Here is a 27,510-nt window from a genome sequence, read left to right on the forward strand (position 1 = left end):
TTCCTCCCAGCCTCTCTGGGGCAGAAGAGGGGCGTATTCAAATCGTAGCTAACCAAGAACAGTGAACAACAGACAGAGTACTTGAACAGCAGAAGGAGACAGAACATTCCAGGTCACTATCTCTGCCGCCCCCTTCCAATGTGTCAAACACTGACGATAAGATGGATGATCATCTAAACAAAGATTATGCTTCATCAGAGCCCAGATAAGGTAGAACATTTTTTGGGGAGAAAAATATTTACTAAGCACAAACGAATTACCGGACAGACCAGTTTCAAGGCACTGCTCAAATACAAAATCCAGCCACATAAATAACAATTAAAACAGGAATTAAAACACATAAAAACAGTTCAAGACCCAAACAGTTTTCCATCTATATTATATTTCAAGAATGAAAAAGAGGATGACAAATGTTTTTTTTAGCCTTGCCTTAAAACTTTGCAAAGTAGAACTGTTTTAAATTGAGATTGGAAGACCATTCCAAAGGCAACTGCCTAAAGAGCCAGTCATTTTATCTCCATATAGTCTCGGGAGGATAGCTCACCAGCACTGTGCTCGCCTTGAAAGCAAGACAACAAAGAGCAACACAGGTTCGTTTCCCGGGTCCATGCTTAGAAACTTCTGGGTATTAAGCACGTTATAGATAACCTATCATATCAAAGCGCTTATTGGTAAATGTATCCATCTGCAGTAGGACTTTCTCACTCAATCTGAGTACTTGAGCAAGAGCATAAGGCTTTACATATATGAACAGGTATTTTGGCGCCATCACCTGTATGATTTTCCAAATCAGTGATTTGAAGGAGGACCTACATTTTTGTCCAAAACAATAATGTGCCCATAGATTGTTCGCACTGCGTGATTTTGAACAGCCTGAAGCTTAGCAATGCATTACTCTGCAACACCCGATACATATGCTCCAGCTCTCCAGTGCCCCCCTGCTACCTGTGTGCCTGAAACAGATGCTCCAACACAGGTATCCTCTGGCCTACAAAATGCAATTTTGAAAAATCTTTTATTGACAAAAACCCAGCCAGATTTAAATGCTGCCTTTGACTACGACAGCCTAGTTGGGCTAATCAACCCCCTTCCAGCTCCAGTGGCCCTCTCTAACACAGCCGCCACCATGATGGGGGCTGCACCATCCACCGGAGGCCTGTTGCATGACCCTCCCATGCTGCGTTCCGATTGGCCAGCTCCCGACCATATGGCAACTACAAGCCAGCAGGTGAAGCCGGCTCCACACAAAGGCCACACACTAAGACCTTCAAGCCCTGTCTGCCCCTGTCCACACCGACGCAGTGCTGCCTATCACTCTGATAGCCCCCTGGTTCCCGTGACTCGCTTATTAACGCTATGCTGCTGCTGGCTCTCCTAGAAAGCCTGTGATTCCAGGTACTGTCTCTCTCTGCCTCACCTACTCTGCAACTCGCAAATACACCCACTGTTTCTGTGCGCCGCCCACTGCCATGTCCTGTTGCCGCCCCATCTGCCCACCTGAGTGCCCCCAGCCCCCACTGTCACGTCCTGCTGCCTCCCCATCTGCCCACTTGAGTGACCCCAGTCCCCCACTGCCACGTCCTACTGCAGCTCGATCTGCCCACCTGAGCACCCCCAGACCCCCACTGCAATATCCTGCTGCCGCACCATCTGCCATCTTGAGTGCCCCCAGTCCCCAACTGCCATGTCCTGCTGACGCCCAATCTGCCCACTTGAACACCCCAGCCTCCCACTGCCACGTCCTGTTGCCACCACATCTGCCCACTTCAGTACCCCCAGCCCCCCACTGCCACGTCTTGCTGCCTCCCCATCTGCCCACTTGAGCGCCCCCACCCCATCTCTACACGCCCAGGATGACAACACATCGCTAGGCCCACTCCCTTGTCTCAAAGGCAACACCCATAACCCCTCACAGCATCCATCCTCACATCTTTCCCTCTACACCGGCCTAAAAATCACCCACTCCCCTAATTCTCATAATACTCCACACACACACACAATTTGAGATAGTTACCACTCAATGCCACACTTCAGAAGGCTCGAGGCGGCGCCCTACCTCAAGCCACTATACCAGGCTACTGTCCACCTGCTGCCCCAAGAGCACTGTCCCTACAATGATGCTCACCTCCTACCCCACTCCTCCCACCAGCAACCCCCTTACCACCATCCTGTTCCACCACCATTCCTCTACCTAAGCCCACTCCCTTCCTCCCACCCCTTCTCCCATGAATTTTACTTGTTGCTTGCCCCTAACCAAGCACTAACCTCCGAAGAAGCAAACCCCTCTCTCTTCAGAATGAGGCCGCAAGAGGCCAGGTATCCATGACCTCTAAGACTAACACAAATGCCCCAGGTGGCCAATCAGCTAAGACCCACATTGTGGGTGGTGCCTGCTATGACCAGTCATCCAAGACTCACTCCAACACTGCCACTATGTAACAGTACATGGCAACTTTCCAGTATGCCCCACCCACCACCATACCATGTACAGGCCCAACCAGACTCAAACGACTTAACACACTCCTACTAGCCTACCCTGTGACGGCTCATTAAGAAACTTGCGCCTCGGCTCCCGCATCAGCTTACCACTGACACACAGTAGTCAACACGCCTCCTCACAGGCTCTCACCAGCCTACAGGATTCTTCACCCGCTGACCCTATTCCTACCCCATCTCCACCTCCCCTCACCCTCTCTTGTGCCCTCATAAACACACGCTCCCTCTGCACCCATGCTAAAGACATTCACAACTTATTACTGGAGACAAACCTTGACATTCTCATCGTCAATGAAACCTGGCTGCACGCCGCTGCCGGCCTAATGCTCTCTCTAGCTATCGATCCAGGATATTCCATCTTGAGATCTGACAGACAAGCCCAACCAGTTGGAGGAGTTGCTATCATATACAAATCATCCATCCCTATCAGATCCTCCCCATCACTGGCCCCTCAAAGCTACGAACTACTGCTTGCTAAATTGAAACCCTGCCCCCAAACCACCATCAATATCCTCCTCCTCTATCGCCAGCCCAACTATACTAATTCACTGGACACAGACATTCCCCTACTGATTGCCCCCCTTGTCAAACCCAAGACTAAACTCCTACTTCTTGGTGACTTCAACCTCCGACTAAATTACACCACAGACCTTAAAGCCACTTCTCTCTCCGCCACACTACAAGATATGAGCTTCACTCAAGCATCCAGCTCCCCTACACACATGAAAGGTGGTCGGACCCTTGATTGTATTGCGCACCTGAACCTGCCCATCACAACTATGACCATCGACCCTGTTCCTTGGTCAGATCATTCTCTGTTCCATTTCCAACTTGTATTTGAGACCCCTACCACGTGCAAAGACTTCCCACAACCCCTTATCACCTCAAGATATACCCGCAAACCCATGCTAGATTTTCTCAAACTCACCATCTCCTCCCACCTTGAAACACTCCCCGCCAGCAACAACCCTGATACCATACTTGCTGCTTACAACACCCTATTACTACACACACTTGATCTGCACGCTCTGCTTAAAACCACCACCCAGAAAAAACCTATCACTCATAACTGGTTCTCCGATGATCTCATTGCCCTGCGCAAACAGAAACGTGCTCAAGAACACCTCTGGAGGACGAACCCCTCCACAGCAAATAAGGATTTCTACCCATCCATAGCCAAAACCTATAAAACAGCAATCATAACCACCAAATCCGACATCTACAATTTCAGAATCAGAGAAGCCAGCTCCAATACCAAGGAGCTCTTTAAAATCCTTGAAGATCTCGAAACCCCAGCGCCCTCCATCACGGGTTTCCCTAAGCATAAAACATGGTGCACTACTGTCCAAGCAACACTCACAAACAAACCCACCTTACTGAGAAACAAGACTATCCTCAAGAAAAATCTGCTATCTGCCAAAAATACCCCACCCATCCTTCCCGAAAGAACACCCCTCCGTTCACTACTCCCCCTTTCAACTTCCGCCGCGTCTCTCTTCTGGACAACCCTTCTATCATCCAAAATCTTAAACCATCTATTTGCAGCGGTGATATATGCCCCTCCCACATCATCAAAATGTGTACTGAACCCTACAGCGCTCCATCTGGGAAGGAGGAATAGGCTTACCATGCCTCCGGGCTTACTATAGGGCTGCACAATAGGGAGTAGTGAATGATTGGCTCCACGGGGACCCTGGGCTTCCGCATATAGGTGGAGAGATTAGCAGTATGGGGGCGAGCACACTCCTCCGAGCGCTATACGGCATAGAAGAGGATATGACTGGCCTGTCCGGGATGATACGACAGGTTTGCAAGGTCTGGGCAGAAGTTACACAACATATTTGCTGTGGAGGAAGACCCACGCTGGACCAACCCCTCTGGATCAATGCACGCATCCCTGAAATCCTCAAAATGGGACATTTCATCAGGTGGGAGGAATGGGGGATACAGACCCTGGGAGATGTGGTGAGAGATGGGCATATAGAACCATTTAGTGATATGGAAGACAGGTTTTCACTACCCCCGGTGAGCGATACAGACACATGCAACTCACACACGCTATCCGGGCCCAATTCCCAGTTCTGACAGATGTCCCAAAGTGCTCCCACCTAGAAGCAAACATGCTCCAAGATGGGATCCTGACTAAGGTCACATCTAAACTCTACCAGGTGATCACCGCCTTTGGGGCCCAAGAGCTCTCTGGTCTCCGGGAGAAATAGGAGAGGGTGGTAGGCACGGTAGAATCTGAGGAATGGGTAGAGGTGCTAATGTTCCACGGGAGATTGGCATAGACTATAAACTTCACTTAATACAGTTCAAAATATTGCATTAGGCCTATTACTCCAGGGCCTCCATGATAAAATGGGGGGGGGGGTGGTGACTGCTTACGATGCTGCAGGGCAGAGGGAACTTTTTTCCATATGTTCTGGGACCACAATGTCCTTCAAGACTTTTGGAGCCAAGACATCCGCAAGATCAACTAAGTCCTGGGATCTCCTGCCCCGCAGGACCCAAAGATGGTGATAGGGGGAACTGGATTATACCAAAAGTGAAAGAACTTTTCTCTTGGGGGCACTCAGACTGTGAAAAAGACTCATTGCCTCCACATGGGGATCCCCGCACAGACTGTGCCTAAACCGATGGGTTAATGAGATGAACCGATGCGCATCACTGGAAAAGCGGATATACAATGCCAGGGGCTGTCCTGGGAAACACTTCAAAGTCTGGGGGACATGGACCGAAAACATATAACCACATAGACCGGAGGGCATGTATGTTTGGGGTAACATGAAGACCTGTAGAGTGAAGCCACAACCATAGCCCCCCCTCTTTCCTTCCCCTCCAGGCCTGCTCCTTGGGACACTCACATACCATTCCTTATCGCTTCAATAACGTAACACACCGTATCCTGTAATGTGACCATCCCTGATTAATGTCTGATGCTTGAAATGTTTATTGTGACTTGTTTATAATTAATAAAAAGAAATATAAAAATAAAATGTGTGCTGAGCCCGACACCCATCATTTACAAATTCATAAATGCCTCCTTTGATTTGAGCTCCGTCCCCCTAGACATCAAGGAAGCCTGGGTCACACCACTACTAAAAAATCCTCCGTTGACCCTACCCTCCCCACCAACTATCATCCCATTACCACAGTACCCGTCCTCCTCACAATTCATGACCGCACTGCATACATTCAACTTCTAGCCTACCTCGAAAACCACAACCATCTGGGATCTTGTCAATCAGGCTTCAGACCCAGCCACAGCACAGAAGCTGCTCTCCTAGACCTCAAGATCCAGCTTGACAGCATCAGAGATGATGGAGAGCTCCCCATTATCCTACTACTTGACCTCTCTGCCGTTTTTGGTTTAGTCAACCAGGACATTCTCTTTTAACACCTCGGCTCTAAATGAAATTTTTGCTTAGAAGCAACGAGTTGGATCAAATCCTTTCTCAGTAAGCAAACCTCCAGGGTTTTTGCCAGCTAAGATGCTGCCGACCCCATGCCCATCCCCTACAGCACCCCTCAAGGATCATGCATCTCCCCCACTCTGTACAATATGTCCACAAAACCCCTGTTTGACAATCTCGACCATCTTGGGATCGCTTCCACTAACTTTGCAGACGACACCCAATTCCTGCTAAAACTCATGGAAAACCACATCAACCACATCTACAGCATCATTCAGGCTTGGATGGCTGATCACCATCTGTGCTTGAACGACGACAAAACTGAGCTCCTAATCGTAGGTTCTCCATACTACCTTAAACATCTGGTCCCAGCATATTCCTCTTCCTCCATTAATGGCAACCCCACTCTGGTTTCAAGCCATGTAGAAACCGCAGGTGTCTATATAGATGCAGGTTTCTCCATGCACAAACATTTAAAGGCCCTCGCCTCCTCAGCCACTTCCACCACTAAGCTCATCAAGCTCAGCAAGACATTTCTGTCCATCAGCAACTTTCTCACCCTTGCCTGGGCCATTATCGGCAGCAAACTGGATTATCGTAATGCCATTCTCTCTGGCACTTCATCAAAATATCTTACTAAACTAATTCATTCACCGATCCGTCTCGGTCTTGAAAGGCTCAGACCACATCTCCTATTCTAGGAGAAAGGCCCACTGGCTGCCAATCAAAGCCTGCATTGGGATCAAGATCCTCTCCATCACACACAGATACATTCATGACACTGCACCAGCCTTCCTCCACCAATAGATTTCTAAAAAACCACAGCCTCAAGGCCTATGATCATCCACCACCTGAGCCCCAGCTGTACCCAGATTCACCAGGAAAAGAGCAGGGGTTCTAGCTTCACCGACACTGCCCCCATCCTCTGGAATGTCCTCCCTTGCCACATCCAAGAAGAACCGTCCTACCTCATCTTTCGAAAAAAACGTAAGACTCTACTTTTTGATAAATATGACTAGCTGCTGCTGATTCACTGATTGCTGATATACCTAATTTGACTGTTTCTGCACCTATTAATGTATGTGTCTACTGTTCCAAGATCAGCACTGTGATTCTTGTGGGTTTGGGTGCTGCCTACAAATGCAATAAATAAAATAAATAAATAGTTGTGCAATACTGGATTCTGGACAAGACCACTGCTTGAACCAGAGTCTTTCATTGGGTTGTATCTAAAAAATAACCACATCTGTTTATGTTATACGGATGAAAGCGATATTGATATTGATATTGATATTTTATTTCTATGGCGCTCATACAGAAGTGTTTCAGTGCGTGACAAGGCATGGGAGGGGAACGATCTTACTAGGCACAGTGACACTGAGAACGTGCAAGTGCAAGAGGGAGGGGAAAAGTGCAAAGGGGGAAGTGGAAAGTGCAGAGCAAAAGGAGAACAGAATAAATACGTTAAGAAAAATTGGCCGCTCTTCAGTACAGAATCCACAATCAGCAGCCCCATGTTTCTGACTATCTCAACTGGAACAGGAGGCGTACCTAAACAAGAAGGCCAGATGAATGGCAGGGGATTCCACCAGCAACATTTCTGTTTTTCCCCATTGAGCCCATAGAAAGTTAGCTTTAGCCATCTCTGTAACGCCATCTAGTTATTTATGTCCACTGGAAACTGTGCATCATCAGTATGTAGCTGACAGTCAATCCCAACCGTCAATCATATGCGCTAAAGGAGATATGTATACATTCAAATGAAGGGGTGAAAGTGCTGAACCCTGTGGCACTCCGCAGGTCAGGCAGTTCCTATTGCTTTTATTTATTTGCATTTTTAAAGCACTCACACAGCGCGGGGGCATCGAGGCGCTGTTACAGGACTATGGCTTAGTTGTGTATTTATAACACGCTTCATACCCAGAGGTTTCCAAGCGCGGACCCGGGGATCGAACCTGTGTTGCTTCGTGTCGTCTTGTTTCCAAGGCAAGCACGTTGCCATGAGCTATCCTCCCGGGACATCCCAGTAGATGTAAAATGTCTAGGTTGGACCCTCTGACTCCTGCCAGCTAAATAAGATTTCAGCCAAGTCAGCGCTGATCCGGAAATACACATCTGAGACTTTAGGCGCTGGATCAGTATATTATGCTCTACTGTGCCGAAAGCGGCTGAGAGATCGAGGAGAATCCCCTCGATCTCTCCTGAATCCATAAGACCGAAGTCTCTGTGCTATGCACGCATTGCTGTGGAAAGCAGGGGCGCCAAGTAGGGGGGGGCTCCGGGGCCCGAGCCCCCCCCGGCAAAATCAAGTCGGGTCTTAGCCCCCCCCGGGCCGGAGAGAAGTGATGCAGCATCGATGGGCCTTTCCATCGATACTGCATCACTTCACTCCGGTCGGGTATAATCGCGAAAATGTGCGATTAAGCCTTCCCCTCTAGGACTCATTGGTGTATGGTCCTGGAGGGGAGGGTTTAGGCGCCCCTCTGGTGGGCCGCAGCCTCATGCCCAAGGGGGGCGCGCATCCACAGTTTGAAAAAAAAAATAGGCTGAGTAGTGTGGGTTCACTTCGCTTCTCTTACCAGATCCCTACCTAGGTAATAAATCACAGACAACTTATGTGTATGGAAAAGTTGTAGGCCGTGGCATTTTATTTTCTTACAGAAAATACAACACAACAAAATAAATACACTGCCATATGCTTTTGGGCACCTTGTGTCCAGTCCTGAAGTTGCCCAAGGCTCCTCTTGAGTCCTTGTTATCCCTGGGCCTTCGTTCCTGGGCACATGCCGCCACACCTGAGCGGGTGTTCCTTACGCCCGCTCAGGTCCCCCCCAAAAGCACCCTACCTACAACCTTGTTCTTGGAGTGCCCTAAAAAAGTTGTCGGAAAAAAACCCCATCCCTTTCCTTGATAGGTGTACCCCATCCTGGTGAAACATGTCCGGATTGCTCCGGTGTAAGCCATGTTTTATGAAGTGCAGCCCTGTGCACCTGCAGTACTTTTCTACTGATGTATTTAGTTTATTTCTGGCTATTTCGATTGTGTGCCTCTTCTGTGCCCCATACCAGACCCTTCTTGGTATTATTTCTGACATAAAAATCTCGGTTTTCCACCAGCTGCGGGCTATGCTATGCAGCGACTCGCAAATGTTCCTTTGTAATTTAGCCCTATTTGTGCTCACCAGGTCGTTCCCTCCGAGATGTATAACTAGGTACTCGGGGCGGGGGTCCCTGAAACCTATCAGGTCCGACAGCCTGTCGTGAATGTCCTCCCAGTGCATCCCCAGGAGGCCTCACCAGGATGTAATCGCTGCCGCCCCAATGTATTAATAGCTGCCCGTCGACCTCTGGTCGGGGGTCTAGGAATTCTTGTGTGATGCATCTGGGACAGTGGTCCTTCTCTCTCATGCAATTTTGGTCTATTGCTCTCCCCCGTTTGGTCTGTTTTAGCTTTCTTTAGCATTATAGACATCCCCTTGTCTCCCATACTAACATCCCTCCTTGCCAGGCCGTCTCTTGTCACCGTATTACTGGCCACCGTCTCCCCTACCCTGCAAGCCCCGTAATATGCCAGCGCAAAGTGCTGCCCTGAACCGCGTGGTTTCGGCCGTGCTGCTACATGTATCTTTTAACAGAATTATCAATTTCCCAAAGCTCACCGGCCTTCTGTTACCTGTTTTTTCCCCCTCTAATTTAGCCCATCCTCTCATAGCATATTTTATTCTAGCGCAGTCGGTTGGGTTCCGTATGCCCGACACTTTTGTGGTATCTGCCACCGCCGCTAGGTGCGCCACCACTCAGTTTTTCTTTTGCCCTTTGGCAAATTCCCCTTTGAGAAATTCACACATTTCTTCAATTGACATTTTTACCACCTCTTTTACACCTGTTTCCACCAACCCATCTTTTGCCAGCTTTTTCTTTTTTCCTTTGGTAAATGCCCCTTTGAGAAATTCACACCTTTTTCAAATGAAATTTTTTCCACCTCTTTTACACCTGTTTCCACCAACACATCTTTAACCACTTTACTCTTTTCCTTTGGCAAGTGCCCCTTTGAGAAATTCACATATTTTTTCCAATTGCAATTTTTTCCACCTCTTTTACACCTGTTTCCACCAACACATCTTCTACCGGCTTTTTGCACTGCTCATCCGTCTTGTACGTTAGGGCGTTCCTGGTCAGTTTTCAATGATCCGTTCCGTTCTCTGTTCTTCTCCCACTTCTTTTGAGTCGACCTTTGTGGCCAACCGTGCTTTTCCTTCCAGTGCCTCCAATGAGACCCCTGCCTTCCGCGGTGTGGGCGTTCTTTCCTTGTCAGCATCCGGCCTCAGCTCCCTGAATTTTCCCCACTGAAAGCGAGAGATTGCCTCAGCCAACACGTTTGCTTCCCCAGCGATGTGCGCATGTATTCATTTTTAGGCTTTCCAGGGTGATTGCCCGCATTCCTTCCAACACTGTTATGCGTGACCCACTTCCTTTATTTAACACTTGCACCACCACCATGTTATCCGACCATACTACCAACTCCTTGTTACCTATCTCTTCGCCCCCTGCGCATAACGCGACCCATATTGGGAAGAGCTCCAGCAGCGTTATGTTTTTTGTCCATAGCGCCACCTGCCACGTTTTTGGCCACCTGCCGGCACCCCACTGTTCCCTCAGTATTGCGTCAAAACCAAGGCCACCTGCTGCATCGGTCAACAACGCCCTTTTCCCTTCCTCATTTCTCGGTGAGCGCCATATCACTGACCCTTTGAAGTACTTGAGAAATTCTGCCCACCCTTCCAGATCTCTCTTGCTTCCTCCCCCTCGCCTGACTCTGTGGTGCCCCATTGTAGCCCTTCTTGTTTTCAGCTCAATGCTTCTCTGGAACACCCTCCCCTGTGTTATGACTCTTCCTGCGAAGTTCAGCTTTCCTACCAGCGCTTGCAATTCTCTCACCGTCACTTTGTTTCTTCCCTGTAGTTCCTTTATTGTCTTTCAGCAGATCTGTCACCTTGCCATCCGGCACACTCCCCTGCTTGAGTCAATTTCTATTCCTAGGAATTGGGTAACTTGCGTTGGGCCCATTGTTTTCTCCCCTGCCAGTGGAAAACCCCACTCGCTTGTTATTTCCACACATTTATCCAAGGTTGCCTTGCATAGCTTTGAACCTTTGGGCCCTACGAATAAAACGTCAACCAGGTAATGTACCATCGTGGCCTCCCTCATCACTTCTGTGACTGCCCACTGCGAAAATGGACTTACCCTCTCAAAATATGCACCTGAGATGGCGCACCCCATCGGGAGACATTTGTCGATGAAGCATTCCCCCTCCCAAATCATGCATAACCATCTTTGAGCTCTGCTGTTGACTGGCAACAGGCGGAATTCAGATTTAATGTCTGCTTTTGCCATCCATGCCCCTTTTCCTGCTTTCCTGACCAGTTCTACTGCCTCCTTGAAGTCTGAATATGATCCAGTTGCATCGCTCCGGCCGATGCCATCGTTCCCCGAGGCCCCCCGGGGGGTAGGATAGGTGTTATATCAGCTTGTATTCCCCTTTGGGCCTCCACCCTCTCCAGTTCTACCTCTTTCCGGATCTTACTGGTCACTATATCTCTGTTCTCGGTTGCCGACTTCAGGTTTCTAGGAATGTTTTGCGCTCCCTGCTCGGTAAACAGGATGTTAAAACCTTCTCTAAAGCCTTGTCTGATCTGATCTGCCGTTTCTTGGTCTGGGTATTTCTGGAGCCACCCTTCCATTCTCTCAATTTTTACTGGCATGGCCCCCGTCCCACCCCAGTTCTTATTTCCGTGTCTCATCGCTTCTGCCGTTTGGAGCTGCAGCCCTTGTGCGAGCTGCTGTGGTCACCATTACATCTCCCCCACTTGTGGCTGAACTTGCACTTCCATCCCCAGATACAGGGTACCCCCTTCTCAAACTTCCAACATTGTCCTGGTTCTGCTTGTGCTGTTCCTGTGCTCCCGCTGCCCCCCCTGCGTTGTTGGGGGCAGGTTGCTCTGCCACCCTCTCTGTGACCCATAATCTCTGCTCCGAAAACTCTGGTCTCTATTTCTGTCATAGCTGGATTCGTACCTTCTGTTATTGTATCTGTAAACCACTTTGTACTCATTCTGCCCATATTGCCTTCTCTGCTGCCCTCCTGCGCTTTGCTCCTTGGAATCCCATTTCTCCTTCAGCACATTAAATATGTAGAGATAAAAATGTTCTTCACCCATTCATTCTCGTCCTCCTTAATGTCCTCTAGAGCCACATTCATCCCCATCTTTTGACAATCTAATAATGTGAAAATCTTAATCAATTCCTTCCTCCATATTTTCTCCTTTAGCTTGTTATTTATAACCAAGCCATTGCCTTCATTGACCTGCCCTGCGCATCTTTACCCATGGTTGGCCTGCCATATTTCATCATGAGTGGCCCCCCTAATTCTGTCGCTGCCACCATCGGTGCTGCCCCCGGTGGTGTGTCCCCTGCCACTACGTTTGGCCCTGCCGGTGCACTTTGTGGCGCCGGGATTATTGGTGCCCCTTGCGGCACCGGGACTACTGGTGCCCTAGTGGTGCCGGTACCGGGGTTTCCCTGGGTTCTACTGGTGCCCCTTGTGGTGCCGGAACCGGGGTTTTCCTGGGTTCTGCCACTGCCCCCCTGCCCCTCTGTTTTTCCCTGCTCGCCACTCCTCTCCATTTTACCCAAGCCCTTAGATGATCCTTTTCTTCGTCATCACTGCTTGCTTCAGTTGAGGAACTCCCCTGCTGCTCCTCCCTGGATCCCTTCCTCCGTCTGCTCTTCTTGCCACTGGTTCTGGGCGACTTACCCGAAACCGTGACGCAAATTTTAAACATTTTTACGATTTTTATTCCCCACATTATTATTCACAGTACCTTTCTTTTTATCTTTTTTCTTGGTCGGTGCCTCTGTCTGTTCCTCTGATCTCTTCGACTCCGCTCTTCCCCTTTTCTGTCCTTGCAGTACCTCATCTTCTCCTTTGCTGCTGATGGGCTCTATGAACAGCAGAGGTGATGTTGCCTTCGCCCTTTCTTCTTTCTGCATTATCTACAGCACCCATTGTGCCCCATATTCCTTCTCTGCCTTTCTCGCCCATTCTGAGAATTCTTGGGCCCTTTCCTTCCGCCATCCTTCTCGTCTGAATTCTGTCAGCCACGCTTCTCGTTTGACCACATCGAAAGTCCTTTGTTCGTTCGCAGTTGGTACTTCTGGGTCGCTCCTGTTCAGGCACCGTTGGTCGAATCGTAGCCACTGTGTTTAGAACTAAATCAGAGAGGTAGAAAAATGTGTGAGCCCGCAAGAGCAAACGTTTTTCCTTCCCCTTATCCAGGCACTAAGAGCCTACCCGAGAGAGGTGAGCTCTTACCTGGTTTCTGTCACCTCTCCTTTTCCTGGCCCCTCCGTACGCTTTCGCGCCGTTTTCCCCCACCCGCTCCTAAACTCCCAGACCCTCTATCGTCCCGCATTTCATGCGGCCCGGGGCCTGGGTCAGAAGAAAAAAAAAAGAGGTTAAATGACCAAAGGGTCAGGCTGTTGCTTCATTAACAAGCAGCAGCCCGATCCACGGCCCCTGCCACCCACGCTTAGTGCGACAGGGGCCGGGCCTTTGTGAGGTCTCAGGCTCCGTTAGGAGCCTATTTATAAAGACAAAAGAAAAAGTGCACACCTTCTTTTGCCTTGATGATGGTCATCGCGGCAAAAGAATGTGTGTGCTTTTTTTTGTCTTCATGAATAGGCTACTAATGGAGCCTTAGGCCCCACAAAGGCCTGGCCTCTTTCGCACTATGGGTGGTGGCAGCAGGGTCGGACTGGCCCCTGGCCGGGCTGAAATTGTCCCTGGGGAGTAAGGGCCAGTTTCAGGCCATGCTTGGGCCGGTTTGAAAACATTTTTTGGGAAAAATGCATTTTTTTCAAATTTATTTTTTTATTTTTTATTCTTCAAAAACCTTTCATCCTTCTTGGGTCGATATGAGTACCAACACAGTTTGGGTGATATTGTATGCATATTTGTTCTATAAAAAAGAGTTTATGGGTAAGTGCTATATAATACCATATTATCATGTGGCCTTGGACGTCTGCTTGGAGTCACAGTAATTTGACAATATGGATCTATACACACATATATTAATGATACGTATGGTTATCCATTGTTGTATGAAATGTATATCACCTTAGTGAAATCATAACCATATTTTTCGTAATGTAGTTTACTTAGGAACAGTATTATTTGATGCCACTTCCTATTTTATCAAGGGGTGAAAGGTTGTGTTTCATTGCTTCCCGGGATGTCACTTTGGTGTGGGGTCAAATTACATCACTTTCGGTGATATCATCAGAGGTCAAGTGTCGTGAGGCGAGGGGTGGGCCACTTTTTTGAGGCGAGGGGTGGCCCACTTTCTTTTGGGTGACCGGGCCTATTTCTTGTCCCAGTCCGACCCTGGGTGAAGCAGTGGTGTAGAACTGCCCAAGTGTCACAGAAGTGCTAGAACATATTTGGGCACAGGCACCTACTGTTTTACAAATTAAGCACTTGGTATACACATGCAGTTGCAATTAAATGTTCATTAAAAAAGTATGCCCTCAAGAGTATGCTATCACAGGGAAATGGGGACCCCAAAGCCAGTTCAACTACCCACTCCCAGGTGTGCTATTGAACAGGTAGATGTAAGTTGAGAGCCAACCAACCTCTTTCTCCTATCTGTGCTACTGTACCATACAAATAAGGGTGAATCGCTCTCCTGCAGCCTCTCTCCCAGTCATCGATTCTTGATGATTTACTGGTGCAGTCACAAAAAAAAGATTTTTTGGGGGTTCATTTTGTTTACAAAAGTAGCGCATTGCTAAAAACCCCTGGCTGCCAGTTCATTGTCCTTGGAGCGTCCCAGGCTCCCTACCCCCTGAGAGCCACCAACTGGGTGCTTTTTTATAACAAATGAAAGATGCAGACAGAACAATAACTGTGTGGGTCAACTGAGAGATGACTGCACTTGTGCTCCATTCAGAGAGAGGCTTTGAAAATGTAGCTCTGAGAAATCAGAGAATCAGGGGGGCAAAGAAGCACTGCACATCTCTGCTCCCTCTTCCTGGGTTTACGGTTGCCACCTGAAATGTTGCCAGCAGCTAACCTGCCATCCTGTCCCAACTCCATGACTCGTGTGCTATTCCCTGGTCAACCAAACCCTGTGAAATCATAGGCTGCATACGACCCACAGAAGTCTTTTTACCACCCGTCCTGAATGTCGGTTTTTTTACACTAGTGCTATTAAAGCGTGCAGCTCCAAGGTATAATATTAACAACCAGTGTTTGTGGGTAAAGGGCCGGCATAAAGTCTCTATTTCAGAGCCAGAGTCAAATGATAAGGTGCTTGTGGCAGTATGGATTTCCAGGCCTCTGCTTGGACGCCGGGTTCTGCAACCTTTAGCTCTGCGGATGTGTTGGACTACAATGCTCATCAGCCCCAGCCAGCATAGTCAATGGTGATGGATCATAGGAGTCGTAGTCCACAACATCTGGAGAGCCACATGTTTAAGATCCCTGGCTTTAAGGAACAGGAAGTAAAATAATCCATGAAAGTAACAGGAGTATGACGTTCCTGGATCTACATGGGTAGAATAAAAGTAGACTAGAAGAACAGCCTGGGGGCATCAAGTTTATGTAGGATGGAATGGTGGGGGTCTGAATCACCTGAGGAGACAGGAGTATCTTATAGGTCTGACACCTGGTAATCCACTTTACAATAAAAGACAACATGGAGAGAGGTGATGTCTCTGTGTGGCCTGTAAATCTGCCGAGATACCACCAAACTGTACTCCCATTACTGCCACTTGGTCTGGCGGTATTACTGCCGGATTACAAGTGGTGGTAGGCAGTGTTAGTCCCCATTAATTGTAGTCCATAGGACTCCATAGTGGATTTCAGCGGTATTACTGCTGGTAGTAATTTTTCTGGTGGTAATATCCCAAATTGTTCTATTTTGGGCGGTATGGTGGAGGAAATACCTCCAGCTTCATGCTGGTGGATTTTCCTCCACCTTTGCCCTCAAACTCATAGTTGGGCGGTGCGATAATGTGGCTCTATATGGTATTACCAGTGTTGCCAGTCAGAACTCATTTACCTCAGCAATGTATTCAGTTCTCTGTTTTTTGTCCTGTGCTTAAAATGTGCGATTTGCATTACAAGCTGTGTGCCGCAGACTGCTTCCACTCTAAGCGGGGGAGAAGTTAGGACTGTGGGGACTGAGACGGCAGGACTTTTCAACCTTTTGACACGAGGGGCCTTCACTGAGTCTTGGGGGGGCATCACCTCCCACGGGATATGGTGCAGTATAATTACCTCATTGCTTTCTAACACTGGTTCCTCTACATCAGCCTCTTGCTGACATAGAAGGGTTTATAGCTGTTCAGTGGGCATTCAGTGGTTAAGATCTATGCTAGCCTGCCATCTTGTGATAAACGGCAGCTATTAACCTTAAATTTGTCGCCAGTGCAAGTCTCACTTCTCCCACAGCAACAGCAGAGCCCGCTTGCCAGTGCCTGATAATCCCAAAATTTTCTGTAATTTTATGCAAAGCTGCATTTTATTTTTATAAGGTTATTTTACTCACTGAATGCTGATCAAGTGTTTTAAGTCTGGACTTTATTAACTGGGTGCTTGTAATTGCAGCACAAGCACTCTTTACAATCTAAACTAGAGGTGTGTTTACAATGTTGATTGTTCCAAAATACATCTCCTAGTGTGCTGCTTTGGGTCAGGTGGCCCCCTTTAAGCTGTACACAATGATACATTGTCTGGTTGACATACTATGTGATTTGTGTATTTTATAAAGGAAACTAAGACCACTAGAACTCGCCACCCCAGAAACTCCCAATCCCACCTTTGGGGGCATTCCTGTGGACATGGGAACCCAGCGGAAAGAATGAATAAAAAAGTATTTGCCTTCAAGAGGAAGCTAGACCTTTGCAAAAGAACAGTTGGAGCTGGGCAAGCCACCTAGCAACATTAAGGCCCAGCTTTGATGAATACTTCCCTGAAGTAAATGCTGGCATTAATGACTGGGTGATGCAGACTTTTCTGGCAGAGGAGGTGGTGCTGATTGAGGTTCAGTCGGACACTACTCTGCAATCTGAATTTAGGAACATTGCAGTGGGTGAATTTTGACTGAAGGTAATCCTGGAGTATCCTACATTGGCATGGTCTGCTATACAGTCGCTCTTACCCTTTGGGTCTTACTACTTGTGCGAAATAGGCTTTTCAGCATTGGCTTTTTTACTGACTCCTTCATTTTTTGAATAAGGGGTGTTTCAAATGAACGTTGAAAACCCGTAAAGTGGGAGTTTTTAAAACATGGAGACAACCATGGCTACAACATTTAGACGCGAGTGCTTCCATCAGTCCCAAACATCACCTGGGTGCAGGGTGAGCCCGGGTAACTGCTTTTTAACATTGTACACTACTTTACCAGAATTTCTGGTAAACTACAATGTTAAAAGCAGTTCACACTCTTCCTCCCCAAGTCTGAAACCACACTTGATTGCATTATACTTCAGCCAGGATTGCATTATACTTCAGCAGCACATCTGATGTGTCCACTGAAAGGTTTAAGATTAAGCTACATCCCTAACTCTATCTGGTTACCCAGAGGTACCATCTTAGCAAATGTCACTTGTGGCTGGACAATCTACAGCAGCACTATTGTAAGTTTGAATTGTTGATGTTTTACTGAACTATGGCACCACACACATCTTGATTGGTACTTTTTAATTGGGAAACATCTTTACTTCTCGTTTCCCTTGAATTAGGAACTTTTTTTTGGTGGTGGTGGTGGTACTCCACCTTGCAGCTGTACCTTCTGTTTAGCAAGCATTTCATTCTCCCATCCTAGTTGTGTTGCTGGACGATTATAGAGGGGTGGAGTAGGGGCAGTGATGTCTTACTGGAATGCAACTCGAAGGCTTAAATCTCCTTCTTTCTTGACTTTAGTATAAGCAGTGCATGCTAGCCAATGTTTCCACTGTTCTGCGCTGCGCACGCCAACACCCGACCCCCCACGTGCCTTTGCACCAAGTTGGCTGCTACATGCAAATTTGCGGTCATATAACTGCCAGTGATGTCACTTCCTGTATCTGCCCCCTCCCCCCCTCCCCCCGGGAAATTCATAACTCGGCTCCCCTGGTGGAAAGCAGTAATGCTGAGGTGGAATGGGACCATCACAGATGCAGAGAGTGTAGCATTAATTGCAGTCTGCCTCCCAGCTGTGTACAGGCTCTTTGAAAATTAGGCACCATCTTGCATTTGAGCAAGCTTCATTCCGTGGCACCCAGAGCACCACTGGCAGCACCTCCTTTTAGACCATCACTCTGAATCTAGCCTGTGTGCAGCTAGCACACTACGAGAGTCAAAAGTGTAACAGCACTTCACAGAAAATAAAATGCAAGCAAAACGGGCACTGCTGGAAACCATTGTGCCAAGGGAAGGAAACACGTGAGTATCGCATCCCTGCGGCCCCCTATTCAGCATCACCAGGCACAGACATGAGAAGTAGTCAAATGATGTGAGGTACATAGCACCTCGTAACATCAGACACGTAGCATACCTATTACCCGTGAACATACTTCATCTGCACCAGTGCTTGCCATTGAGAGTAGCACACTAAGCCCACTACGCTCTACTAATAGCACTGCCGGTTCTCCCCAGTTGCATTAGGGCAGTATTATGAAGCATTTCAGCGTGACCAGAAACATTACAAGTCCCATAGCATACAGTGGCAACTCAATGCTAACATGGCTCTTATGTTGCCTATAGATCTCTTGGCCTGTACATTTGTGGAAAAGGCTGGATTCTAGTGCCTTATGGGGAAAGACGATCACTTCAGGGGCATTGCTGGCTGACATTTTCTCTCTTGCAAAGTGGTGCCGGAATTATACAACAGACTTCATGGAGCGGTCACTACAGCAGTCTGTGTGGCACAAAGCCCACTTCACCATGCACATGCGGACCAGTGGTCAGAATATTGGCTACAGGGCCCTCACAGTACACTAGGTGGTATTTCTTTTCTCCAATAGCCAAGTGGGGTACAGGGGTAATTTGTACAATTCGGCATCAGGCACCCTTGTGAAAGAATAAGGGTTCTGTGCAAAAGCCACTTGGGTGTTGACATTTGTGAGAAGGTGAAGGGGATGCAAGCACAGTGGCTAAGGCCTCGTAATTTGTATGTGGGCTTTGTGACAGCAGGCAATGGCTCGCATGTCCTTGCTGCCTTACAATTTGGCAAAGCAATTGCACATCTACATCTTTGTGAGTGTCGTATGCCTAGTGGTCACACGCTTTACCCTCAATTGTTAGCCTGTCAAAGAAATATTCGCTGTGACCCAGAAGATGAGCTCCCAATTATTACCATGCCGAAACGCAGCCGGGGAAGACCAAGGGGCTGTGGGACACAAATTGCCCCTGCACAACCTTAACACCTCAGTGGTCACCCATCGGAAATCTAATTCTGACTTGCTAGGCAGGCTACATGAGCAGTACAACACCATCCCTGATTATTTCAACATTTCAACACTCTTGGCAGAGCTCTAGATGTGGCATTTTCTAACACTATGTTTAGTGACAGCTGCCATTTACTCTTCACTACCACCTTCTATAAGATTCATCCTCTGGTCTATTTGCTTGAGCTCAACCTCCCAAGGATGGCAGGGGCCCATGCCCGATGTGGCACAGCTGGCGAGGGACCCGCTTTCAACCATGCATGGTGATCCACGGGTAGTTGAATTTTAAGGTAACACTGAGTATACGCCGGCTTGCTTTGTGGACACATGTTTTAAGGAAAGTGTCCTCTTTTCAAGCACTCAGAGGATGATATCTCAGAGCAAGCATCACAAGGAAGAGACACTGTACAAATGTATATGGTTGATTTGCTGCTGCGCTTGAGTCATCAATTGGCAAAGAAATGCAGGCAGGAGGAAGAACACCAACCAGCCCAAATTTTGCCAAGTGACGGTGAAATATCAACTCACGAATTACAGTAGTGGGCAGCACATCACCAACACCTGTTAAATAGTTTTAAAGCAGTGTAGGAACAACTTACTTTGGGGAGGAGAATCTGTGGGACATCCTCCCCAGTGAATCAGTCATCTTGAATACAGCCGGGTCAGACAGCAGATCATCAGCCACACAGATGGTTGATGGCAACTATTGGACACTAAATCCGTGGGAAATTATGCTGACCCGTAACAGTATTACTACAGCAAACGGCCTAGCACTTGCGCAAACTGCTGGAGAGTCGCTAAGCTACCCCCCTGCAAATGAGAGGTCTGAGAGAGTTTTAGTGCATACAGGGCTACTTTCTACAACCGCAGAACCCTTGTGGTGCTGCATATAGAACCATTGACATTTATAAAAATGAACGAGCACTTCATTGCAGAAGACCATGGAACATCTACCGATAGCTATCACAACCGCTCAGCCATTGAGGATGACGATTTGCTACCAGCCAGTAGCACATATCAGACACCTTAAAGTGGAGCAGGGATATTTCGTAGTGCATATGGATGGCAAATAGAGAGCTGCAGAGGTGAGCGTGACCGAGTAATCCTGCATGAAAAATATCTGCCGTATAACTTCAGTTGCATTGGCTATGCTGCAAGTAAGGTTTCTGAATAATGATCACACACTGGGCACATGGTTTTAGGATCTGCAGGGCACAGCCACACCTCTGGTTTCTCAGGTATTTTCACAGGGTAGAGCCAGCCCTTAGGGCTATCAGGTGTGTTCCCAGTGAGCAACCACCAACTAAAGATCTCGAGCACTCCAACAGAGTGCTTCTTAAAGTGCTGCATCTTACCCGCAGACTGCTGCCACCCTCGGTGGTGTGGGAGTCCCCTTAGGAGGCCAGTCCCTCCACCCTGACTGCCTTATTCCTTTCCCCCTCTTCACAAAGCATGGCATGGCTTGTGTTGCCCACCACCACTGCATGGCCCAGCTCCCCTGTGCTCACTGACAGCCTGGAATAAAGGCAGTAGGTGCGGCATGCCACATTATCTCATTTGAGGTTTTGCCCAAATATGCATGCTGTCAGTGGTGGTGCATCATACCCAACCACTTGTGTGTGTGGCGCTTACAAAAGGGGTCTGGCGCTGGCCACAGTTGCCACTGCCAATTGGGCAGTCTAGATGGGTGCATGAGTTTAACCAGGGTAGGGCCGATGTCGTGTCCGTTTTGCTCCCGGGACATGCTAAGACTATAATCCTATTGGCATGGCTTGTGTTGCCCACCACCACTGCATGGCCCAGCTCCCCTGTGCTCACTGACAGCCTGGAATAAAGGCAGTAGGTGCGGCATGCCACATTATCTCATTTGAGGTTTTGCCCAAATATGCATGCTGTCAGTGGTGGTGCATCATACCCAACCACTTGTGTGTGTGGCGCTTACAAAAGGGGTCTGGCGCTGGCCACAGTTGCCACTGCCAATTGGGCAGTCTAGATGGGTGCAGGAGTTTAACCAGGGTAGGGCCGATGTCGTGTCCGTTTTGCTCCCGGGACATGCTAAGACTATAATCCTATTTGTCATCACAATCACTGGAGGGGTGGTGTTGGTTTTTGCTGCATGGTTACTGGCTTCTGATGGCACACGTCCATAGTACAACCTTCTATACCACAGGCGCAAGTGTTTCCTCACTGCCATAGTCTATAGGTAACTCTGCTTGGCCCACTTCCCAGATCCCTAGACTGTGCATCAGACAGGCTCCACTCCCCTGGTAGTCTACCCTGGTGGCTAGGCAACATTGTCCCACGCCCAGGCCCCTGTGATGTGTGTGAGAGGGAGTTGAGGACACTCTGCCTTTCCGTCCTTGCCACCTCTTCCATTACCTGTCCCTCATCCTCCTCCTCACCCTCCTCCTGTCCCTCAGTTGGGTCAATTTCCTGTTGCTGCAAATCTGCAGGCTGGTCCTCCCACTGAGCCCCCTCCTGACAGTCCTACACTTGGTCCGCAGGTACACCCCGACATGCTGGTTGGAAGTAGCGTCTTCCTCTATGTCCTTACTCAGTCAGGACCAAATCCAAACATCTCCAGGGTGCTTGCTGCGGTTACCCACTCCTCCCAGAGGATGGACAAACTTGCCTTCTCTTCCACTGCCTCAGTGGGGGCATTCACCTGCGGCCCTCCCTCCCTTGCCTAAAGCCTTCACCTCCCACACTGATTCAGAGGTTAGGCGGAGCTCTCTGGCCAGGCCGGCTAACCAGCACCCACAAAAAGTAGGAGGGTCCCTTGAATCAAACATGGGGGAATTCTCTTCCTCCTGTGAAGAAGAACGCAGCTCCTCCCAGGGTCGGACGGGGCCATAAATTTTTTTCGGGCACCAATGAAAAAGTGGCCCACAGTTACAAATGGCTATTCATTCCTTTTGTGACACTGTTTGAATAGTAACCAAGGGGGAGTATTTTGATAAAGTGTGACCCAAATTGTGCATTTTAAAGAATATTTATTCAGCAACACTGGTCAAAACTACTAGCCGCAGACTGAATTAACTCATCAAACTGGCCCAAATTGGCAAAAAAAAGTGGCCCACTTTGACCAAAAAAACCTGGCCCACACTTGAATTGTGTGTTTTTGGTTCGGCCATGGGCCTATTGCCCTATAGGCCAGTCCGAGCCTGGCTCCTCCTCTCACCCAGATGTCTTCCTTTTCCCCTCCTCAAGCGGCAGCCGAAAGGCTGAGAGCCATATGAAACAAGTGAACTTGAGAACACAGAGAAGGTTGAAAAATACCAGTACAACCCCAAATTGACAAACAAGAGAACTAAGAAGGGAACAAACAAAGGAAGAAACAAAACAATCATACAGCACAGCCTACAAACTAAAACCTACAACCTACAATCTACAATCACAGTCTACTACAACCACAATACAATAAAACAATGAACAACAAACATGCAGGAGGAAAAGTCTGTTATTTCTGTTTTTGGGGAAACAAATAGATGAGGGAATCTTTTTTTAGATTTTGAAAAGGGACACAGAAGGTCAAAGTCACAAGAGTAAAAGGCAAACTATTTTCTTTTTGTTATGAAGTCAAACTAACACGAGCATTGGCAATGCCAACCGTTTGAGCTTTTGTGTAGGAATAGCACCTGCCAGGCACTGCAGTAATGGTACTAACTGGCTATTGAAGGTAGCAGGTGCAAAATGGTGGGAGTTCATGGGCATATAATAGCAGTGCCTGCAAATGCCCAAAACTAATACACAAGTTACAACTGTTGGCTTTCCCAATGCTTGTTTTAAACAGGACTGCCATGAAGGGCACGCATAGAGCTAATAAATGGAGTGGCTGGCTAAAGCCAACCTGGTTAAGACATTTTTATTACAACCTTTGCGCATTTACAACTCCAATTAAGTCATTAACTCTCAGAAAGACTGCTTAGAAAAAACACTGGCAGGCAATTCCAGTGCACAGCTTGATTAAAGCAAGCTCAAAGGAGGGGCAGGAACTGGGTAGAAATGGCCATAGGGATTAGCATGGCTGTGGGCAGTCAATGGGTGGGCAGATAACCAAACTACACCTACAAGCTTTGTATCCTTCCTCATTTGCCATTATTTCTCCTTAGCTTTACTTTAATGCTATTGTTTCGGCTTACAGTCCACACTAGCAAGACACAAACGCAAACTGAACAAACACTTAAACAAAGGGGAGCAAACACTTAGACAAAGGGGAAAATAAAAATTGATTAAAAAGAAACTAAATTACAAGATAATACAAAAATTACCAATACAAAACACAAAACATTCCTCCAAAACTCTCAAGAACTCTCCAACCACTCTCCAAGTATGAGCGTGCCCTGTGTTACTCCTTCTCTCACAGCCTAGGAAAAACACACAAAGGAACAGGACGAGAGCTGGGCCTTATTCAGGGGGGTAATCTTCCTTCATGAGATGCCTGGGCTTTAAGTGGCTCTACTAACCCAATAAATCACCGGAAAGGGCCCTGACCAGCTAGATGATCCTAGATGAAACCTGTTATTCGTCACATGATCCGTCGCTCATCACGTGAGACCCGGAAGCCCACCGCGCGTTTGCCAGGGATTTTGTCTGCATCCAAACACCTGCCTTGAGCTCGAGGAAGAGATACATCTTTTCAAAAAGATGTGTCCGCTACCACTGGAGCATTAGAGAGGTTCACCCAGGCCCACGCAGCATATCCAACCCGTACTTTCAATGCATGCATCACAGTCCAGCCCGAAAAATGCTTCCACAGTCCATTCATCCCAAACATGCTTCACAGTGCCACCAAAGCACGCTACACTCCCCCACGGTCTCCGTGATCCTCACCCAGCTCCACGTCCCGGATGCCCATGTAACTCTCCAGTAAATCGTCCACCTTTTTTGATGCTTCTTCCTCGAATTCGCTGGGCTGTAATGAGAAGTCATGAGGTCAGAATGGGGATAGCTGTGGGACGTTGAACACTGCCCCCCTCCCACGTCAAATTATTTTTCTCGCAACACAGGCACAATAGCACAAAATGTGGAGGCCCCCCCCTGCGAGCCATGCTGAGTGCCTCCCTGCAACTCGGAAACAAATCACTGGTCGCGCCACACTCTGGGCTGGCGTAGATTACCACGCTTGCGCAATAAGCACAAACCTGCTGCTGCAGGGGTATGCCGCTCATTACACTGGGAGAAATGTATACATATGTGTTTTGATTTATTATACGGCACACATTCTGAGAAAAACTGGCTAAAAAGCCAGAGCATTTGAGATTGTTTTGTAGGGTAACTCCAATACACAAATCCAAAACATGCAAGTCACCAACAGTGCACATGAACATTAATGCTTTGCTATTAAGAATGCCATGCCACAATGAAAACATGTCCAACTGGATGCACAATGTAGACCGGTCTAGACGCATAATAACATAGTACAGTAAAACATGCTAGGCCACATTTAAACATACCTAGACTGGTTGCACTAAAATGCCAGTTGAAGCAATAACACTTATGGTTATTTTATCACAGATGTCCAGAAAAATATACAATGCTACAATGAGAAACGGCTAGACTGGCTGCACTGAAATGCCAGTCTAGTCAGGTAATTACACTTAGCAGGACTGCTTTAGCAGAGATGCCCAGTTAAAAAAAAAGTCAAGCCAAACTAAGAAATGACTAGACTAGCTGCACCGAAATGCCTCTCTAGCCACTAGTCTGCTTAGCCTGGACATGGATGACTATTAGGATATATCGCACAAACCCTGCCCCACCCAACCACGCACACAGATCCCCACTCCCTGCTCCAACGTCCAAAATTAGCTCCTCAGCCTAGAATTACCTCCACGGCCCTCGTCCTTGTCCCAGTGCTTATGTATGAGGCACCTTGCTCATAGGTACGTAATGGGACGAGGAAGAGTGGGACTAGGAGTAATGAAGATTACAGGTAACTAAGCCAGGCATTACCTCCATATTCTGCTACCTCATCCAAGTACTTGTTTATGAGGCAAAGCGCCTCATACACAAGTACTGAGACAAGAAAGAATGGGGCTAGGAGTTATGAAGATTACCAATAAGTAATGAAGGCATTAAACACAAGCAGTGCCGCAACACCATTGGGCTGACTGGGCTTCAGCCCTACCCCCCAAAAGGTTTGGCTATGTTGACTCGAACTAGCTGACCTACAGAGCCGTTGTCGGACAGAACAGGCCACAGATGTTAAACGGCGCCTGGGTTTCGCAGTTAACAAAGGCCAAGCAATTACTAACATAAAGCATTACACTGTTAGTAACTGCATGCAAATTCTTCATTTTTTAGGCAATTGAAATCGTGATGTGGGTTTAGTACTTGCATACCAGAGGAGTGATTCGAAGAGTCGAGAGGGGATAGGAGACTGCTCATTCTCACAGCAGTCAATAAGTGGGTGCTTTGAGACTTAAAGAGAGAGTTAACTGCTTGTAACATTGAAGCTGTACTAGAATAGTCTTATTAGAATGCGTAAAGAAGTTAGATGCCCCCACAGAAATAAATGTGCCCCATCTCCACTGCTCGTGAAGTGAGCACCTCTCTCAACATTTGAAGCATTAGCCCCCCACCTGTGAAACTTAGGTTGTGCTGCGCCCTGAACACACACACACACACACACACACACACACACACACACACACACACACCATTGACCATACACACAAACACGCACACCCAGCCACCCATATATTTAAGTGTGTACCCTTTCACCATACAGGCACACCCAGGCAGCCACCCATACATTTAAGTGTGCTCCCTTTCACCATACAGGCACACAGACCAAGGCAGCCAACCATGCATTTAAATGTGCACCCTTTCACCATACAGGCACACCCAGGCAGCCACCCATACATTTAACTGTACACCGTTTCACCATACAGACACGCACGCACACACACCCAGCCAACCATACATTTAAGTGTGCACTCTTTCACCATACACTCACACAGGCAGCCATCTTTACATTAAAGTATGCAACCTGTCTCCACACACTCGCACATGCACACCTAGCCACCCAAACATTTAAGTATGCACCCTTTCACCATACAGGCACACCCAGGAAGCCAACCATACATTTAAGTGTGCACCCTTTCACCAAACAGGCACACACAGGAATCCACCCATGCATGTAAGTGTGCACCCTTTCACCATGCAGGCACACACACACAAGCAAGCAGCCATGCACTTAAGTGTGCACCCTTTCACCATACAGACAAACCCAGGCAGCCATCCATACATTTAAGTGTGCACCCTTTCACCATACAGGCACGCACACACACCCAGCCAACCATACATTTAAGTGTGCACCCTTTCACCATACACTCACACAGTCAGCCATCTATACATTTAGGTGTACAACCTGTCACCATACACTCACACATGCACACCCAGCTACCCATACATTTAAGTGTGCACCCTTTCACCATACACTCTTACTTAGGCAACCATCTTTACATTAAAGTATGCAACCTGTCACCATACACTCACACATGCACACTTAGCCACCCATACATTTAAGTATGCACCCTTTCACCATACAGGCACACTCAGGAAGCCAACCATACATTTAAGTGTGCACCCTTTCACCATACAGGCACACACACGCAGGCAAGCAGTCATGCATTTAAGGGTGCACACTTTCACCATACAGGCACACCCAGGCAGCCATCCATACATTTAAGTGTGCAGCCTTTCACCATACATGCACACACCCAGTCAACCATACATTTAAGTGTGCACCCTTTCACCATACACTCACACAGCCAGCCATCTATACATTTAAGTGTACAACCTGTCACCATACACTAACACATGCACACCCAGCTACCCATGCATTTAGGTGTGCACCCTTTCACCAAACAGTCATACACAGGCAGCTACCCATGCATGTAAGTGTGCACCCTTTCACCAAACACTCACACATGCACACCCAGCCACCATTACATTTAAGTGTGCACCATTTCACCATACAGGCACACACAGGCAGCCACCCATACATTTAAGTGTGCACCCTTTCACTAAACATTCAGACATGCACACCCAGCCACCATTACATTTAAGTGTGCACCATTTCACCAAACAGGCACACACAGGCA

The 27,510-nt window shown here is 47.9% G+C and overlaps 1 protein-coding gene across 1 annotated transcript in view; it reads right to left on the reverse strand.

Annotated features, from left to right (window-relative positions):
- The window catches only part of GIPC3 (GIPC PDZ domain containing family member 3), a 353,263-nt gene that overhangs the window by 12,996 nt on the left and 312,757 nt on the right, over positions 1 to 27,510 (reverse strand). The window contains exon 5 of the mRNA XM_069649438.1: positions 24,236 to 24,317. Within this exon, the coding sequence (XP_069505539.1) occupies positions 24,236 to 24,317 (82 nt within the window). The remainder of the gene's footprint in view (positions 1 to 24,235; positions 24,318 to 27,510) is intronic.

This window comes from Ambystoma mexicanum, chromosome 1p (assembly GCF_040938575.1).
Source record: "Ambystoma mexicanum isolate Mex_15411 chromosome 1p, UKY_AmexF1_1, whole genome shotgun sequence".
NCBI classification, from domain to species: Eukaryota; Metazoa; Chordata; class Amphibia; order Caudata; family Ambystomatidae; genus Ambystoma; species Ambystoma mexicanum.